Here is a 19475-nt window from a genome sequence, read left to right as displayed (position 1 = left end):
TCTACCTTTGGGCTGAACTCTTGTTTTTTTGATTTGAGGTGTACAATTCAGTCGTTTCACATATATTTATTGAGTTATAGAACAATGCTATCTAATTGCAAAACTCCAGTCTGGGCCAGTGAGTTCACTCAGCACTTGCACGAGCCTGGTGGCCGGAGTCCTGAGAATGACCCTGGAACCCATGAAGGTCGGGGGAAGCCACTCCATGTGGTGCCCTCTGACTGCAGGCTCTTCTCATTCTCAGCCGAGCTTCCCCGAGACGTTGCACTGTGTGTGCAAACATAGAAGTATTGCGCTTGCTTTTGTACTGCCTTAGTTTTTAGTGTTTGTAGCTCATTTCCAGCAGCATCTTAGACTCAAGGCTCTAAACATCATTTTGTTTGTAAAAGGGGTTTTTAATAAAGTGTTTATCAGTTGGTAAAGCTTTTAAAATTAAAAGAAAACGTGGGCAATTTTGAAGCTTTGCCTTTTAAACTGACTCAAGCCTCAAAAGGAACTTAGCCATTTGTGAAAGTTTTCCTTCTACATAAGTCTCTCTTCTGTGCAAACAAATGTTTGTTTTATAAGGAAAACACCACACTTTATAGTGCAGTGGCACTAAGGGACAAATCCTTTGCAGCTGTGGATGTTTTCCTTTGGTTCTTTATTCGTTTTCCAAGGCACAGTGCTTGGTGGGAGAGACCTCTGCAGGCAGGATGATCAGAAGCAGGAGGGGCCAGCCATTGGTCCCTGTTGGTCTGTTAAGCCATCTGATGTGCCTAGATGGGAGTGTGTCAGTGAACTAGCGGGCCAGCCTTTCAATTTCATGCTTGTACTTGGGGCTAACAGTGGTGAGCTGGCTTCCAGACATAGGCAGGTCCATACATTTCTATTTGTAGACGGCACATAGAGTAGCCAAACAGCACACCCTCCATGCTGTGGTGACAGCTCTGTGTGGTCTCTGAAAGCCTAGTGGGGCGACTGAATAGGTTCCAAGAGGCTTAAAGTTAGATGACTTTGATTCATGCCTTGGGTTGTCTATCACTCAGTAGATTCAAATGAGGCTTATTTATTAACCATTAGAGTTTTATTTTGTTTTTGAGAGAGTCTCCTGGGGTAGGCATGACTCACTTGGAACCTACTCTGTAGATGAGGATGGCCCTGAACTCACAACAATTCTCTGGCTTCTGCCTCCCAAGAGCTGGAATTACAGATGTATGCCTGGCTTTAATCTTGAAAATATACTAATTTTAATAAATAGAGATTATATTATGCTGCCATTCTTACTATTTGGGGATGATTCTAATACATTGTATTTGTAAAGTCAGTGTACCCAACAGAATTTAACCCTCCTCAAGAACACTGAGCAATGTATATATATGCTTAGTCTAAAAAAAAAATCATCTATATACTCTTTTTGGTCTAGGAAGTTTAATTTAGTATCATGTGTTCAGATGGCTAAAGACAGCTTACTGAGATATAGTAGCAGCCCTGTACTTTTGACTCCTAAACATTTCATTTATTTCTATAGTTCTTACCCTGCCTTTATTGGTAATGCTGAATATTTTCAGACCTACTACAATGGACCTTTTTCTATGAGAAAAACAGACTATTTGGCCACAGGTGGTTTTCATTTTTTTTTTTTTCTTTTTCTTTTTGGTCTGAGGCATGTGGGTTGTCAGCCTTTGAAATCTTAATGCTGTGTATAATGTGCAGGTGATTTCTTTGTTTATAGAAATGCCTAATCCTTGTTTGAGATTTATTAAATGGTATACCATCTGTAAGCCTCCCTAAATCCCATAGATTAATTAGCCGTTGAAGTTGCCTTTTATCTAACTTTTAGTATAAAGTCTTCCATCTGGGAACCTTCTCTTTTATGTGTTTGCTCAGTGTTCCATGGACTTCGGCACTCTAGTATTATTAATTGTGAGCACCAGCTTTCCCAGGAACAATGAAGCTGATTGCAACTTATGCTCAGCAGAACAAAGTGGTATTGTCCTGAGAATGTTTGGAAATTGATGAGTAATCAGTTTGCCATGGTCTTGCTGCCTCCCTACCTCCCTCCTTCCCTCCCCCCTCCCATGTGTATGTTGGGTATTACTTTGATAGTAGTTGTAATGTAAGCAGTTAGTTTTATTGCTTAGGAATAATAACAAAAACAATTCTAGACATATATAGGGCTGGGAACTCTGGCAGATGATGGGTATGTGACATCAACCTTCTTGTGGAGTTTCAGTTAGAAAGTGAAAAGAAAAGAAAGTGTTCTTTCGATGCCCATGTAATGCTTTTCCATGTGAGCTAGGACTGAGAGATGACTGACAGCATCATGTTGGGTATTGTTTGGTTATAGTTCACCACTGTTGCTAGGAGATGTCGTAATTGGGTAGCTATAAGTTTCCTGTTATAAATGTGCTGGCTAGTTCTTATGTCAACTTGACGCAAGCTAGGTTCGTTTTGGAAGAGGGAACCTCAGGAAATTTTTCCACTAGATTGTCCTGTGGTCAAGGCAGAGGTATATTTTTTAAATTAGTGATTGATGTGGAAGGGCCCAGTCTGTTGTGGATAGTGTCACCCCTGGGCTGGTGGTCTTGAGTGCTATTGAAAAATTTTTTTTTAAAAAGCAGGCTGAGAAAGCCATGAGGAGCAAGCCAGTAAGCAGCTTTCCTTCCTGGTCTCTGCATCAGTTCCTGCCCTCAGGTTCCCACTGTGAGTTCATACCCTGACTTCCCTGGATAATTGCTCACAAACTATAAGATGACATAGATCCTTTCTTTCCAATTTGATTTTGGTCATGGCGTTAATCACAGCAGTAGAAACCCTAAGACAGTTATCTTAAACAAAATTGATCTAAAACTGCATTTATTGAAGGAGTTACAGCACACCCCACATTAGAGTTTTTTAAGTCCATTGAGAAACAGATAGACATCAGTAACTCAACCATTTATGTACATAATAATCTAATGGAGTTAATATTATTCTTGTTTTTGTTTTTGAGACTAGCAAATTTGCTACCCAAAGAAATTAGACTAATGATGTAACAATCGGCCCCGTATTTATTTTAATGTAATAAAAAATTTAAGTAAGTTGTGACATGGTAGATATTTTTGGTTATTAAACAAAAATAGTATCAGATGTGACAGTGGGTTCCAAAGTCTAAAATCTAAGTAAAAAGCTAGTTAGCATTGTTGAAACCATTGAGTATTTTGGTGCATCTTCCAAATTTTAAGACTATGAGACATTTAAAGAAATAGATGAGAATAATTGGAGAGGGGAGGAGCTTAGAAGTTGGTTAGGGAGGAGATGGCATTAAGTGGGAATAAAGAGTGTGGGCAAAAATGAGGACATAGTGTAGTGATTATGGCGTAGAGAATGCTGGGGTTAAGGAGCAGGCATGGTTAGGTAGTGAGTGCTCAATCAAAGAAGGCCCTGAGAGAGAAAGGAGGGAATGACTGACTGACAGTGCCAGGAAGTGAAGAGAGTTTTGAAGTGGTAGAGCGGGGTGGAGGGGGGTGGGGGGATGGGCATAGAGGATAATCCATATGGCCAGGAGTCTGTTGCTGTAGTGTGTGGATCCATTCACAAAAACCTGTTTTGGAGAGTGACTGTAGAAATAGAGAAGTCACAGAATATTTGCATTGAAATCAACTTGATCATTAGTACTTGAGGTGAGTGAAGGACTGAGAGAGACAGTAAATATGGAGAGTGAAAGAGTAGTGCTCACTTCTACCCGTGCCTTTGCAGGCTTGTTGGTTTTGTTGTTCTTGCTTGTGTGTTTGATTTGAGAAAGTCCCTCATAAGGCCCAGACTGGCTTTGAACTGGCTTTGAGTCCGGAGTGCTGGCATTACAAGCATGAGCCACCAACCTGGCTTTTTGCATATTTTGAGAGATATATAGTATTGATAAAAGATGTTGATAACAATTTTACATGAGAAGTGATCTGAGTAATTGGATCTAGGGCTTGGGAACTTAGACAATTAACTTAGGCCCAGTGATGGTGATTAAAGCAGTATATATGTATTTGACCCTTCATATCTATGGATTTTGATGGATTCAGCATACTGAGGTAGAAAATAAAAAAAGAACATTGCACCCATACAATAAATGTGTAGAACTTCTCTACAACATAACAACTGCTTACATTGTATTAGATTTGTTTTGCAATGGTTCTCAACCTCTTGTGCACAGGCACCAGTGCTCCCTCCCTGCGTGTGTGCATCCTATGGCTTGTGGAGGTCTCGGCTCTCTCCTTCCACTGGGACTGGGGTCAGACTCGGGACTTAGGTCCACAGGCTTGCGGAGCAAGTGCTTTACCCACTGAGCTACCTTACTAGTTCAAACTTTTTTTCTTTTCTTTTTTTTCAAAATAGGGTCAGACTGATGCCGGTCTGCCTACCTGGCACTGTTCGTGGGGATCTGAGGGGCTCAGGCCTGGCCTGAGTGGCCAAAAAGTTACAACTTTCCAAGGGGAAGTCAGAGCAAGAGGAAGTCTCTTCCGTGGCCACTCCTATCCTGGAGTAGGTGGCTGGCAGCAAGACACAGTGGGCAGCTAGGGGCCAAGTTTGGGGCCAGGAGCAGGAAGTGGCTGCAGTCGGGCTGTCACACCTGGCTGGTTGGGCCAGGTTGGGGTCGAGTGATGAGAGAACTCTTCCCTGAAGTGTTACAGCTCAGTAAGACAGGCACTCTCAGACGACCTTTGATGAAATTCCTCGTGCACTTTCTTCCTTGTGGATAGATAGGAACTTGTAAACATTTGGGGTGGGGTGGGGTCTAGATGCAGATGCTTTTCATTGACTTGGTCTGAGATGTTAGGGATGCCTCATCTGCATGTGGAAGGAAGGGAGGTGGTGTCCCTACGGGGCTGATTGTCACAGTTCTCTCAATGGGGTGTCATGGTCACATACCACATGCTACATATGGAACCTGGTCGGGTGTCAAGATCACATACAGGAACTTGGTTGGGAGTGATTTAAACACCTTTTGTTCTTAATTGTGAGAATTGCTGGGCTTCCTGAATCTGTTGGACCTTCCTAGTTTTTGGTCTGGTGGCACGGTCCACTGCTCCACAGACTGACCTCAAACTTGGAGCAATCCTCCTGCTGTAACCTCCTGGAGTACTGGATTTTTCAGTGTGGGCTACCTCACATTGCTCCTTTGAGGTACTTTCTGAGGGACTTTATAAAGAATCAGTTAGATGCTCAACAGTGTGCTTCAGAAAGTACCAGTGGTTAGGATTTAGAAAGGAGTTTTTTGCTCAGTTGACTTGAGCTTACTTAATTTGAGCAGCATATTTAAGACTTGTTTAAAAATAACCACCAACCTATATTTTGACCTGAGATGTTTAGAAATAATTTGAAAAGTCAGTAGGTGTTGATATTTTGATGTGGTACCATGATTCTGTGTGCTGTGTAACTTCTAGATCGCTGTGCTGAGGAGACAGCAGCGGATGATAAAGAACCGAGAGTCTGCTTGTCAGTCGCGCAAGAAGAAGAAAGAGTACATGCTAGGACTGGAGGCCAGGCTGAAGGCTGCCCTCTCAGAGAATGAGCAGCTGAAGAAGGAGAATGGCTCCCTGAAGCGACAGCTGGACGAGGTGGTGTCAGAGGTGAGTGCTAGCGATTGGCTGGCTGAGGTGCTGTAAACTGATTTTCTTTTTTAATAAGTAAATTGATAATTACTTTTTAAATCATATAAAATAGTAGTGCTAAGAAAATGGGGATACAAGACGCACAAAATCATTTACAGTAGGAAAAAATGATAACAGTGACCCTTTGGAGATGTTTTTCTCCCAGCATGTGAGGCAGTGAGCCACACCCCTAGCCTGAAAGGTGGCCTTCTGAATTGCATGTCTCCATCTACCTGCAAACATCACCTGCTTTGGGGTTCTTCTAACTCATTACTTTCTCTTTTTTTCTTCTTAGTTTTTGGACTAGGCCTCTGTACATAGCCCTGGCTGTCCTGAAACTATATAGACCAGGCTGGCCTTGAACTTGCTAAGCTCTACCTGCCTCTGCCTCCTCAGTGCTGGGATTAAAGGTGTGAGCCCTAGTGCCAGCTTTCTTAGTTAAGTGAATCACACTGAGGCTCCTGAACAGTCCTATTATCTCTTCCCTTTTGTTATTATTCTTTCAATTTAATTTAAAATTTATTTTGTTATTTTTGACACAGGGTTTCACTGTGTAGATCTGGTTGGTTTGGGACTTACATGTACACTGGACTGAACTTGAAGCTGTGTAGGAATTCTGGGAATGTAGCACCACACTGAACTGGCCTTTCCCTTTTAAAAATTGTTTTATTTTTATCTTTATTCTTTGAGAATGTCACGCAGTGTGCTCTGATCATATTCAGTCATCTCCACCTTTAACTTTCCAGATCTACCTGTCTTCCCTACCTGTCTAATTTTGTGCCTTCTTTCTTAAACCTGTAAGGACCAATTTGTGCTGCCTAGATATTCTTACATAAGTGGCCTTCCAATGGACATAGTAGAAGTACCAGGGCTACCCTCTTACAAACAACTTACTCTCCTCTCACAGCAACTCTCAATGACTGTTAGCTCCTGTGCTGAGAGTAGGACTTCATGCCCAGCCTCCCTGTCCACACAGGGAGTTCATTTGTCATGGGTTTGCACAGCCTTGTCCATGCTGTCACAGTCACCATAAGTGCACGTGTGCTGTGCCCTCTTCTTTCCTTTTAGACATCTACCACATTTGTATTCTTTCTGCCCCATATTCTACACGATCCCTGAACCCTGGAAAGAGGTAGTATGGTGTGTATGTCCCCTTTAGGGCTGTCCATTCTGAAGTCTCATATTGTCTCACTTTGGCTAGTCATGATTAACACTCTGTGTTAATCACCATCTACTGCAATTAGAAGCTCCTGTGACGAGGGCTGAGAGATGTATCAGTCTATGGTATGATGATACATCATTAGGAGTTGGCTTAATACTATGTCCATTCAGCAGAATGGTAGGTGGAGGCTCTCCTTTAGGGGCTCTCACCTGTGTAGTCACAGGTTCTAGTTTCTCTTGTGGAGCTGTACTAACCCCCTTTGGAAAGTGGTTGCTGACTCTGGTGATCTTTGTGCCACTATGGCAGCACTGGGCATGTTTTGCCAGGCCAGTCATTATTGAAGCTAGAACACAGGGTTCACAGCTGGGTAAGGTTGATGCCTGCTCTTCTTCTCCATTAGTGTGCAAAGCACCTTCCAGCCCTATGAAAGCTAACAGGTCAGGATGAAACTTCCAGGTCAGCACCAGCTTATATGTTGTATGGCTCAAGTATGTGGTATTTCAGCAACAGGGTCTTACTGTAAAATTCTGGAGAGAAACCCATAAGATTGATAATAGCCTGTAGTGCTCAGGGCTCTCTGGGACCTCACTGGTCAGTAATTCCAAAAGTAACCTATTCCTGGCACTGGGCTTTTTGTTACCTTGTGGTGTCCAGTAAGGACATTGTTGCATCATTATAGGGTAACACCATTTTAACTCTTTTTGTTTTCCCTTTTAAAAAAGGAAATAATACAAAATAAAATGTGTTTAATCTTTGTCTGCTTGACCCCTGCTATGCTTTTTTGCTTTCTGTTGTCATGCTGGTCTCTTCCATTTCGTTCATAAAACCCACAGCAATGTGGTCCTGAACCAGTGGATGCCTGCTGAGTGTTGCTTCTTTTTCTGTTCTTTCTATATTGCCCCTGCATATATGAGTACACTCTACTGTGTTGCTGATGACAGCATCTTAAAAGATAGGAAGACAAGCAACAGAAGTGTCTCAGAATTCTTGAGGAGCCACAGACATACAAAGCTAAAACTTTTTTTTAATTAATTAATTTATTTTTTACTTATTCACTTTACATTTTGCTCACTGCCCCTTTCCCAGTCACCCCCTCTCACAGTCTTTTTCCCTTCCCTCTCCTCTTCTCTTCCTCTGTGGGAGCCCCTGGATATCCCCCCCACCCCCACCCTGGCACTTAAAGTTTCTTCCAGGCTAGGCACATCCTCTCCCACTGAATCTAGATAAGTCAGCCCAGCTAATAGAACACATCCCATATACAGGTAACAGCTTTAGGGATAGCTCCCCCTCCCCCACTCCAGTCATTCGGACCCACTCGAAGGCCAAGCTCTACATCTGCTGCATATGTGCAGGGGGCCTAGGTCTAGCCGTGGATGTTCTCTGGTTGGTGATTCAGACTCTGAGAGCCCAAAGGGTCCAGGCTAGTTGACTCTATTGGTCTTCCTGTAGAGTTCCTATTCCCTTCGGGGCTGGCAGCAAGCACTCTTAACTGTCACCTCTAACCCTAGCAATGTACATTTAGAAGGACAGCTGTTCAGATCTCTCTTCAGCCTTCCTCCTCCTGCCTGGCCTCTGTGGGTGTTAGATTCAGTGTCCTCAGTATCTGGGACCTGACTCCAAGGAGACTGAAGACAGTTGGGCAGAGTCTCTGGGGTGGGATCTGCACACATGGTCTCTGTAATTCTAGCTGCTGGCTGTCTGGCAGGCACCTGTCTGTCCTGGTCCTTGTTACAACCCAACCAATTCCATAGGCTCTCTGGAAAGGGACCCATGTCAGTCATTAAGCAGCCCCGTTTATGCTGATCAGGAGGCCTACTTTGAACAAGCAAGGGACAATAAAGACTATGACTATAATATTCTCATCTTTTCTTTTCTTTCTTTCTTTTTTTTTTTAAAGATTTATTTATTATATGTGAGTACACTGTAGCTGTCTTCAGACACTCCAGAAGAGGGTGTCATTACAGATGGTTGTGAGCCACCATGTGGTTGCTGGGATTTGAACTCAGGACCTTCAGAAGAGCAGTCAGTGCTCTTAACCTCTGAGCCATCTCTCCAGCCCTTCTCTTATTTTCTTGAGGCTTACATGGAGCTGGTTCAAACTTGTTTCTGATTTATGTCAATAGATTGTCACTCAGCTTCAGGAAGGGCAGGCAGCCAGGCTGTTCTGTCCACTGTACTGCTAGTGGATCTAGGCGCTAGACTAACCCATCCCACCAACCCAGTCCATGAGTCAATTCAGGTATTTTGCTCAGTCCCGGAGGGAGAACAATTCCTTCCTCTGTTGAAAAAGAGAGTATGGGAGGCTGTCTTTTTAAAAGTACTATTTCTTTACCTTTGAGGTGTTTTTAGTTTTATTTTTTTATGATAAAAGATATTCATACAACTAGTAGAAAGGAGGATTCTTAATTACTGCTCTTTGTCGTGTTGACATGTAGTTTCATCCTGTTTCATTTCCTGTAGAACCAGAGGCTCAAAGTCCCAAGTCCAAAGCGAAGAGCTGTCTGTGTGATGATAGTATTAGCATTTATAATGCTGAACTATGGGCCCATGAGGTAAGTATGCAAGGGTTTTGGATACAAATACTAAAACTTAAATGTTAGTTATTTGTTATTGTTTTGCTCTACTCAAAAGTAAGAGGAAAACTCATTTGTTCTGAAAAAGAAAATCAGCATTCCAGATGTGTAAAGATGTAAACACTGTAGCCCGGGGAAGAATGATAAAGATACCATGAATGATAAAGGCATTTGAAAAAGAACTAAAACCTCATTTTCTTTACACTCCTATATCTCATCAGGTCTATGGGTTTTCTGAATTCCCCAGCCGTCAGTTGGCCTATAGTTGAGGCTCAATTCACAAACTACTAAGCATTTATTTACACAGGCTTCGGAGGCAGTCTTAGACAACCATTTCTTTTTCTTTTTTCTTTTTTTTTCTTTTTGTTTTTTTTGAGACAGGGTTTCTCTGTGTAGCCCTGGCTGTCCTGGAACTCACTCTGTAGACTAGGAGGCTGGCCTCGAACTCAGAAATCCACCTGCCTCTGCCTCCCAAGTACTGGGATTAAAGACGGGCGCCACCACTGCCCGGCTAGACAACCATTTTTTACCTCAGTCATCAGCCACAGTTTTGGTTTGTAACTTTTTTATGCAGACCAGCTATAAATTGTGCATTCTCTAATAATTTGTCAGAGTGACTTACGAAACTCATACTGCTATTTAAAAACAACTCATGAGTTTCGTTGGGTAAACTGACTAGGAGAGCTGCATAAGCTAAGCTCTGGTGGAGCCACGAGAAACTTCCACGTCTCCAGAGGTTGATTCTCCTCCCAGCATCCTTTTGTGCCTGCCAACCTAGCTCTCCAGACCTACTGGTTGGAGTTTTATGGAGGCTTCAATAGATTGCCATGATGGTTAGACTTCCAGCATTTGGTGATTTAACTCAATGTCAGCCTCTTTCCAGGCCTTGTAGGTAGGGGATCAGACTGCAAATTCCAACTCAGCAATCTGGGCTTAGCTTTCCTTGCTTAGGCTTCCTTCCTTCATAATTTGGCTGGACCCCTTCTTTTTGTTTTTTGATTTTTTGTTTTTGTTTGTTTTTAAATAAAGATATTTGTTCATCTCCATCACTGAGGAAATCTCAAGAGTTTTAAGATTTCTGTGCTGAGAACTCAGGAAGACACCAAATATATTTTTTATAAAACCACACTCATATTCCTGAATGAGCAAGCAATGAACAACTCCTGGGAGGCCTTGTGCATAGCATTCAGTACACGAATGAAGGTTAGGCTATGATGCTCTAAGGTAAGGATGGGGTCGGAGGAAGCATTCTCTGAGTGTTGGTTTGAGACAGCAAACATTTGGAAAAACAGTTTTAAATGAGTCCATGATCGTCACAGCCATCAGGCAAATCTAATTTCCAATGTAGATGGAACCACTATAAAAGGAAGAGACAGTGGCCCTTTTTACCAAGAGAAGATCTGTGTTCAGAAAAGAATGAAATGGCCGAGATGGAAAGGGGAATTTGAGAATGGGAGAGAGTTAAGATGTTTGAAAACCCTGAAGGATAACCAGCTAAGATATGTCTTTCTCTGTAAGCTGAGAGAACAGAACATTGGGTTGTGGGAATATTAAGAACTTTTAAAGTTTTGAAATATGTTTAAAAGCTTACATTGAAGACAAGTAAAAGAAAGAAGAGCTGGAAGATTTGAGGAAACAGAAGGTTCTTAACAACTTGGAATGTTACCAAGATGGAGAAAAGACAAAACTGGTTGCAAAACTATTAATTCTAGACAAGGTTGGCATATGCAGTACACATCAAAGCCCAGAGAACAACAGGGATTCCAAGACTGAAACCGGTCGCATAACCAGATGTTGAGAATCAAGATTTGTATTATTCCAGAGCGTCTTTGATTGGCCCCATTGTTTGTGTATCTTCACCTGCTGGAGGGGGTCTGCCGGAGGTGTAGAAAGTTCCCAGATGTCTCTTAACAGTTCCATGTATAGGAGAGTTACTGAACAACCCAGTAAAACACACACTCACCCTCCCTCTCTCTCTCTTTCTCTTTTACCCTCCTCCTCCAAAATAAAATTCAGCAACTGTGCTACAGAGATGGCTCAGTGATTAAGAATATTTGTTCCTATAGAGGACCTGGGCTTGATTCCCAGTATTCCCATGGTGGCTCACAACTGTGCAGAACTCCGGTTCCAGAGGACCCTCTGCAGGTGTGAGGCACACACTTGGTGCACAGACATACATGGCAACAAAATATCTATACACATAAAATAAACAAATCTTTTTATTATACAAGAAAAGTATATAATAACTCCTCTTTAAAACAACAATAATGAGAAGCCTTAAGTCATTACTATTACGTTTTAGTTGGTGCAGATTGTGAGCTCTGTCTGAATTTTCTTGAATACCATTGAATTAATATTGGCCAAACAAAGGGATAGTTTAATCAGCATTTTCTAAAGGATTTTAAATTTAGGAACTTAAACTATTTTTGATGAGTTAATTATAATGTTTCAGATGTGCAATGTAGAAATCATTTTATGACTTACTGTTATGGCCCATGTGAAAAAATTTTTTGTCACACATACCTTAAGAAGTATTCCTTGAAAGCTTTGGTGATAAAATATAAATATACTTTACATCTAAAGTAAAAGAATTTGTGAAAGGTAATGTGTAACAAAACAGACTCTGTTGAAGAGTTTTGGGTTACTGTATAGTCATCACACAGAAAAAGAAAATAACCAAATATAACTGAATTAATTTTTCTAACCTTATTGATATTTTATGGATGAGGAAGAAGAGATCTAGCTATTTTTGGCATGAGATTCAAGGAGTTGGGCCCACTCTGGGTGGTCTAGAAATAAGAGACTCTAGGCAGCAGGAAATGGCTAACCTGTTTGAGCCAGGCCTGGTGGTGTAAGACTGTAATCTTACACTCAGCAAGGTGAGGCAGAAAGATTACAAGTTCCCAGCCTGTTTGAGCTCTACAGAGTGAGTTCAAGGGCAACCCTAACATCCTAGCAAAATTATGAATGAAAATAAGAACGATTAGACTAGACAGTTGTTAGGGGTTTACCTAGCAAACCAAAGCCTTGCTGCAAAAACCACACTCCTACAATCCTAGTATCTGGGAGGGTTAGAAGTTCAAAGTCACCTTTAGCTATATAGCATGTTTGAGAGCAGCATGGGGTACATAAGAATCTGTCTCAAAAAACAATCTACAGAATCAGACTTTGTTGTGGCTATTTGAACTGTCACTTACAAAAGATAAAATGAAACCCAAATACACAAAAGTAATGAAAGATAAAGTTGATTAGAACATTTTGGAGAAAACTAGACATATGCTAAAATGAGCAAAACATCAACTAACTTAAACCAACTATATTGGCTGGAATGATGGCTCAGTGGGTAGATTTCACAGTGACTACTTTGGACCTGAGTTTGGGTCCTCAGCACTATTTAATAGCCAGTTTAGGCAGTGGGCAGAGACAAACAGATCTAGTGGATCCCAGGGGCTTGCTGAGAGATTCACTGAGAGATCCTGTCTCAAAAAATAAGATGGAGATTCAGTAGAGAAGACTCATGGCATTGACCTGAAGGAGAAGAGCATCATTATGTGTAGTAAATCTTTAGACACCTCCCTATTTATAAGCTTGTCTTATGTACTCAGGAAATTTGTAAGCCCCTGTTCTGAGCAAGAGTCAGGTCGTATCCCTGGGAAAGTAGCTTCTTCCTGGCAGGTTGGGCTGCAGTTTATAGATTTCTGTGTTGTGTTTCCCCTTTCATTTTAAAAGCCAGTAAGTCACCCTTTCTGCAAGTGGTAAATTCCTATCTCAAAGACACTGTAAATGCTACGTTGTTTAAAAGAATCAACAAGTGTTGGGGAACAAGGGTTCTTTTTCCCTCTCCTATTCTGGGTTAGGTGATAGGCCCTGACTAGATCTGAAATCTGGAGTTTGAGATGTGAGACATGCAGGAGGAAGACTAAAGCATGCCATGAAAGGCCCAGCTGGCTACTCTGTGCTTTTGCATGAGACAGCACTTTAAGGGGAAGGCAACCATAGAGTGTGTGCATCAAGTATGAGTCAGGAACTGGCTAGAGGCAAAGGTCTTTATTCCAGCATTCTTGAGGTTGTCAGCTTTTCATTGTTTTGCAGGAAGAATTCTAGCTTCACATCCTGAGATGAGCTTGTCCCCAAGTCTGGTTCCAATTGTGCCCCCTGTTTGATTGTTGAGCACATTTGGCTGTATGATATCACCATTTGGCTGAATGTTAAAAGACACTGTGTAAGTTAGATGTCAGAATTCAACCACCAAGTATAGATGGGTTTGTTCAGCCAGATTCTTAAATGTAATCTAATTCAAGCTCTTGGCTAAAAGTATGTTCCACATTTATCAAAATGACACATAAGCATCGCAAGTACATATAAAACTATATCTAAGTACCAGGTGTTACTGAGTCAGGATTGTAGAGCCAGCACCAGACTCTTTTCTAGATAGTTTAATTTACTCCTGATTGTCAAAATGTCTGTGCAAGGTAATGGGTTGGCTAGGTTTTCTTTCAGCCTGTGTAGATGTCAGTGTTTGTTTTAGATTGCTCCAAGTCTGTCTTGTGCAGTACTCGATTTTGAAGGCGTGGAAAATCCTGCTGATGTTTTTCTCTGGTCTGTGCTTTCACATGAACTGTGTAGAGTGTGCTTCCAAGGAGCAGGACCGTGGCTTTATCACATATCACTTGGCCACCTTCTTCCTTAGACCTCAGCTATAGTGAAACAAAGGCTAATTGAAGTCAGACACAATATCCTCACCCAACTTTCTTCTTTACCTGGAGTAGATATATCCCTGGGAGGGCATCGCTTTTCAAACTAAAAGTTGGTAACTTGTGCCATTTCCTCTCCAAGAGGGGGTCAGTAAGAAGCTAGGCCAGGTGAGAAAGCTCCTGTCCGTGTGTAAGCTCAGTGCACTGCTGTTTTCTGCAGATTGCTATGTAAATGTAAAATACGGAGCAGTTTGTCCAGAAGAGCTATAATTAATGTTGCATCACTTAGCATATGCAGATATGATCATGCTTTGTCAGCTGCAGATCATACACAGTAAAGGAGTAAGTGACTCAGCTTTGTACTGAGTACAGAACGAGGAATCATGTGAAACTTGATGTGTGAACATACAAATGTAATTATAATGCTATCTATCACTTAGGCTGTCTCCAGATTTGAATTATTTTGTCATTTCAGCAAGTATTTTAGGGGTCATTCTGCAGATTATTCTTAATTGCTAATATCTACATGAATTATGGACATGTGCTACTCACTTAGACTTTTTGATATTCAGTTTCCAAGAATAAGCAGCATTTATGTTCTCTCCATAGTCCGTCTATCACAATGCCACCCTGAATGAGCTACAGTTTGGCAGTGTATACATAGTCAACACAGTTTATGTGGCTTTCTGTATCAGTGCTTTACCAGAACTCTCATTAAAGCAGCCCTTCTTCTCTCCCTTCCCTCCTTTCTCTTAAAAAAAAAAAAATAGAAAATAAGAAATAGAAATAAGTCAATTGGAAGAAAAGAAAATATATGAAGGTAAGACAAACATCTTAGAACAGTCTAGGTGGGCTGTGTGTTGATATTATGAATGCTTTGTTGGTGAAAGTAGCTAGTTTTGTTTTTTGTGTTATGCTATCAGTTATGGAGCCCAACGCACCGAGTAGTAATCTGCTTTCCCTTTGCATGACTTCTTGTTCCCTGCTCCTGCCTTAGGCAGATGTTGTTGTGATTGTTTTCCAGATGAGGAAACAGAGAACACAGTTATTAGCTGAACTGGCACTTTGTCTTCATCACTAACAAAGCAAAGGCTCACAGGCCGCAAGCCGTTATGGCAGGCGAAGCAGTATGTACTGTATGCAGCTGCTCTGCCCCTTCTCCTAAAGCTTAGACTTGGCTGTGGAACAGGAGAGTGTTTGTCTTATGAATCGATTGGTTTGATGTAAGTGTTACAGCAAAGTGAAGACGTGACATATCCATAAAGCTCACTTATTTTTTATTTAAAATAAAAACAAAATCCAGAAGTGCCCCCTATATGCCAGCCACTGACCCACAACAGCACAGAGATTTTTATACCTTTGAGTTTGTGCTACATTAAGAGATAGTACATTTAACAAGGAAACTGGTCATGCTGTAAGTTCTTTGAGCAGAATAAAGCATGGTAGGGTAAATGGTTTTACAAGTGTCTAGGGGTTGTTGGCATGTTGCTTTATAGTGATTGCCATCTAACAGATGTTTGAGCTGAGGTTTGAAGGAGATGAGGTTGGCTGTCTGGATGTCTGGGGAAGAGTGTTGCAAAGGCCTTAGCCATTGCAGGAGGCCTAGTGTGGGGAAGTGTGCTGTTCATTTTCAAGGGTAGGTAAGGAATGTGGGTACCCTTAAGTGAACAGGACAGGAAAACTCAGAAAATATCATGGGGGCAAAATGTATGGAAAGGATCAGATAGATATTTGGGCTTTTTATCATGCCAGAAAAGGGGAGCCATCTAAAGGACTTGAGTTGTGGAGAAGCGTAACAGCCTGACCTAGAGTTTTAAAAGGTCACTGCAGTTGCTATGTTGTGAACACATGAACTGGGAAAGCAGGAAGACAGCTGTGTCATTAAGTACCCCGTGGCATCCTCAGGCTTTATAGAATATGTCCACATCTGCCGTCTCATGTGACTCTCAGAAGAGCTCTGTGACAAATTTGCTATTTTTCATAAATTTACTGTGAGGAATTTAGGCTTAAAGAACTTAACTAAGGCAGGCGCTTGAGTCACATCTTGAATCCAGATCTCCTGCCTTCAGTTTCTGTGCGCTTTCCACTTTCCTACATTAGACCCCGAGGCTCCATGATCTTCCCCAGCTGAGAATCATTCAGCTTTTCATGTGTGGGTCTCAGCGACAGCAGCTGCTCTGGGTGATGAGAAACAGTACTACTTAACCTGTGGAGACAGCTTCAGTTTAAACGTGGTCTGCTTGTACCTTAAACAGCCTGCCCAGGGCATACTTGGGTATGTGCTGTTTTATGTTCAGCCACTCGGTGTGAAGATTCGCTATCTGAAGTCTTTTTTTTTTTTTTTATTACGTATTTTCCTCAATTACATTTCCAATGCTATCCCAAAAGTCCCCCATTCCCCCCCCCCCTTCCCTACCCACCCATTCCCATTCCCCTGGCCCTGGCGTTCCCCTGTACTGGGGCATATAAAGTTTGCAAGTCCAATGGGCCTCTCTTTCCATTGATGGCCGACTAGGCCATCTTTCGATACATATGCAGGTAGAGACAAGAGCTCCGGGGTACTGGTTAGTTCATCATGTTGTTCCCCCTATAGGGTTGCAGATCCCTTTAACTCCTTGGGTACTTTCTCTAGCTTCTCCATTGGGAGCCCTGTGATCCATCCAATAGCTGACTGTGCTCATCCACTTCTGTGTTTGCTAGGCCCCGGCATAGTCTCACAAGAGACAGCTATATCTGGGTCCTTTCAGCAAAATCTTGCTAGTGTATGCAATGGTGTCAGCGTTTGGAAGCTGATTATGGGATGGATCCCTGGATATGGCAGTCTCTAGATGGTCCATCCTTTCATCACAGCTCCAAACTTTGTCTCTGTAACTCCTTCCATGGGTGTTTTGTTCCCAATTCTAAGAAGGGGCATAGTGTCCACACTTTGGTCTGCTATCTGAAGTCTTATGGAGTAAGTGGCCTCACAAATAATAGAAAACAGTTGTTGACGTTTAGAACTTCATAGAGGAAAGTAACAAAAATAATGCTTCTTTCAAACTTTGCGGCAAATCAAAACCATTCATGTTCTGCTGATCTACGCTTTTCAGGATCACTGGCCCATAGTATGAGCAAGGCTCTTTGTGGAATGGTTATCCTGTGGATTAGAACTGTTGTGACTCTTAGTGGGTACTGTGTTGATCATAGAGTCCTAGATCATAGAGACTCCTGTTTCTTTAATATTTGCTGGTTTATTTTAAACTATGGGCAGAACTTGGCTTAACTGAGTTATAAAAAGTTGAGTTGTGGCCTGGGGAGTTGTCTCAGGGGTTAAGAGCACTTTCTGGTCTTGGAGAGGACCCAGATTTGGTTCCTGGCACCCACACTGCAGCTAACAGCTGTCTGTAACTCCAGTTCCCGGGTATTCATCCCACTTCTGGCTTCTCAGGGACTGTATGCACATGGTATGTACAAAGACATACATGCAAGCAAAACATAAAAACAAATAAAAATAGATAGATTTTTAAAGTTTAGTTAACTGTTTAATCAATATTCAATGATAGAAAGTTAGTGGATACCAATGGGCCTCTCTTTCCATGGATGGCCGACTAGGCCATCTTTCGATACATATGCATGTAGAGACAAGAGACTAACCCACCTGAGTTAGAAAGTCAGCAGGTGTACACTCACTCACCTGAGTTAGAAAGTCAGCGGACGCACACTCACCTACTGTGTGTCCTTGCTGTGCCTGAGTCATCCTTTATGTTCTTGGAAATTTAATTTTTTCCCCTAATATTACAAAGATACTTAGGCCAAGAATCTAAAAGTTCATATCAACTGTAATTTTCTCATACCCTTTTGTATGTTTGACCACTTCAAGAGCTGCCAAATTCCTCTTGATATTTGTAATATGACAATTATTCTTAGACAACCCTGAAATATGGCAATGGAATGAAATTCTTTTAAATACTAATGGATACAAGGAAACTATAAATATGAATTTATTCTTGTAGCTAAACTTAATTTTTCCCAGTTAGTTCAGAGTTCAAGTATTTTTTCTTTTTAGAAAGTTCACTTTAAAGATTAAAATATGCATAAATTGTAACCCCCTTGCCCCACAAAAGAAAGCCAAAAAAGATGGTGACTTTATTTACTTATTCATTTTATTATTATTATTATTGTTATTGTTGTTGTTTTTCAAGACAGGGTATCTCTGTGTAGTCCTTGCTATCCTGGAACAAGCTCTGTAGAACAGGCTGGCCTTGAACTCAGAGATCCACCTTCCTCTGCTTCCTGAATGCTAGGATTAAAGGTCTGCACCACTGTAGGCTGGCTAACAGTAATTGTCTTAATTCCCTTATTATCCAGACTAGCAGGTGGGCAATAAACTCATGGCTTAGCTTATTTAAATCCCAATTGTTGCCCCTTCAATGAGTCCATTGCTCAGAGTATTATGTTGCCTCTATATAATGAAGTGTGGTGACATGCATTAAGTGAAATTTAAACTCTTTGGTTAAAAGAAAGGTGTAAATCCCCAAAGTGGCTGTGGTGACATTTGTGGGTACTCTGCTATTACAGAGGAAAACAGTGGCACGGTTACATCAATAACACACTTGTTTTCTAGTAAATGTAGCTAAGTAGGTGTCTCGCAGCTTTGTTATAGGTGAAACAGACAGAACTTCTTAAATAAGCTCAATATATTTGCTGGTGATAGCTGTCAGTAACTATAAATAGTGGCATGAAGTGCCAGGTCTCCTAACGGTGGTAAAGTGACTGACGGGTGGTGATCAGGAGACTCTTTAACTCTTCAACAGATTAACAATACAGAATCAATTTACCAAAAAAAGAAAACAATCAGTGAGCTACAACTTTGCCACGTTGGGCCACGTCCTTCTGTGTCTTTGGGCCTAACTGCCCAGGCCTCTGACTGTCTACTTCATCTGGATCCACTGTGAAGAAGTGAGTCTCCTAGGGAAGAGGCTGTGAGAAGCATGTGTGGAGGTTCTCAGTCACTGGCAGCCGTCTGGACAGCTTGTTGACACACCAACTTTTAGACAAGCAGCCCAGAGTTTCTTCATTCAAGAATTTGCACTTCGAGCCAGTTATCAGGTCACAGCAACACTTCTATTTTAAGTCGTTTTTAGAAGGTGGAGCAGCCAAGTTGACTTCTCAGTTTAAAACCTGAGAGTTACATTAGGGAGACCCCTAATGGGGTTAAAACCCCAGCTGATAGCTGGTAACACCAAAGAATTGTTCTCATGGTCTGCTGTCCTGGCAGTGGTGAGGAATAGTAAACAAGTAAATTAAAGCCTGAAAAGAAGATGACTGATTGTGCCACCAGACCAGGAAAGTCCCTTAGCCAGGGGAACATTACAGTTGATGCCCGGAAGAGTATCAATTAACACAAGGACAACATGGCTTGTTTCTGTTGTATAAATTGTTAGACGTGCTGAGTGTGGCCAGC

At 41.7% G+C, this 19475-nt stretch overlaps 1 protein-coding gene across 4 annotated transcripts in view; it reads left to right on the top strand.

Annotated features, from left to right (window-relative positions):
* The window catches only part of Atf6 (activating transcription factor 6), a 169892-nt gene that overhangs the window by 43316 nt on the left and 107101 nt on the right, over window positions 1–19475 (top strand). For all 4 annotated transcript variants that reach the window (XM_029474736.1, XM_021159362.2, XM_029474735.1 and 1 more), the window contains 2 exons: window positions 5397–5582; window positions 9226–9317. In XM_029474736.1, coding sequence (XP_029330596.1) covers window positions 5397–5582; window positions 9226–9317 — 278 coding nt within the window. The remainder of the gene's footprint in view (window positions 1–5396; window positions 5583–9225; window positions 9318–19475) is intronic.

This window comes from Mus caroli, chromosome 1 (assembly GCF_900094665.2).
Source record: "Mus caroli chromosome 1, CAROLI_EIJ_v1.1, whole genome shotgun sequence".
NCBI lineage: Eukaryota > Metazoa > Chordata > Mammalia > Rodentia > Muridae > Mus > Mus caroli.
Note: the sequence above shows the minus strand (reverse complement) of the source record. Positions and strands in the feature narration are given on the sequence as shown.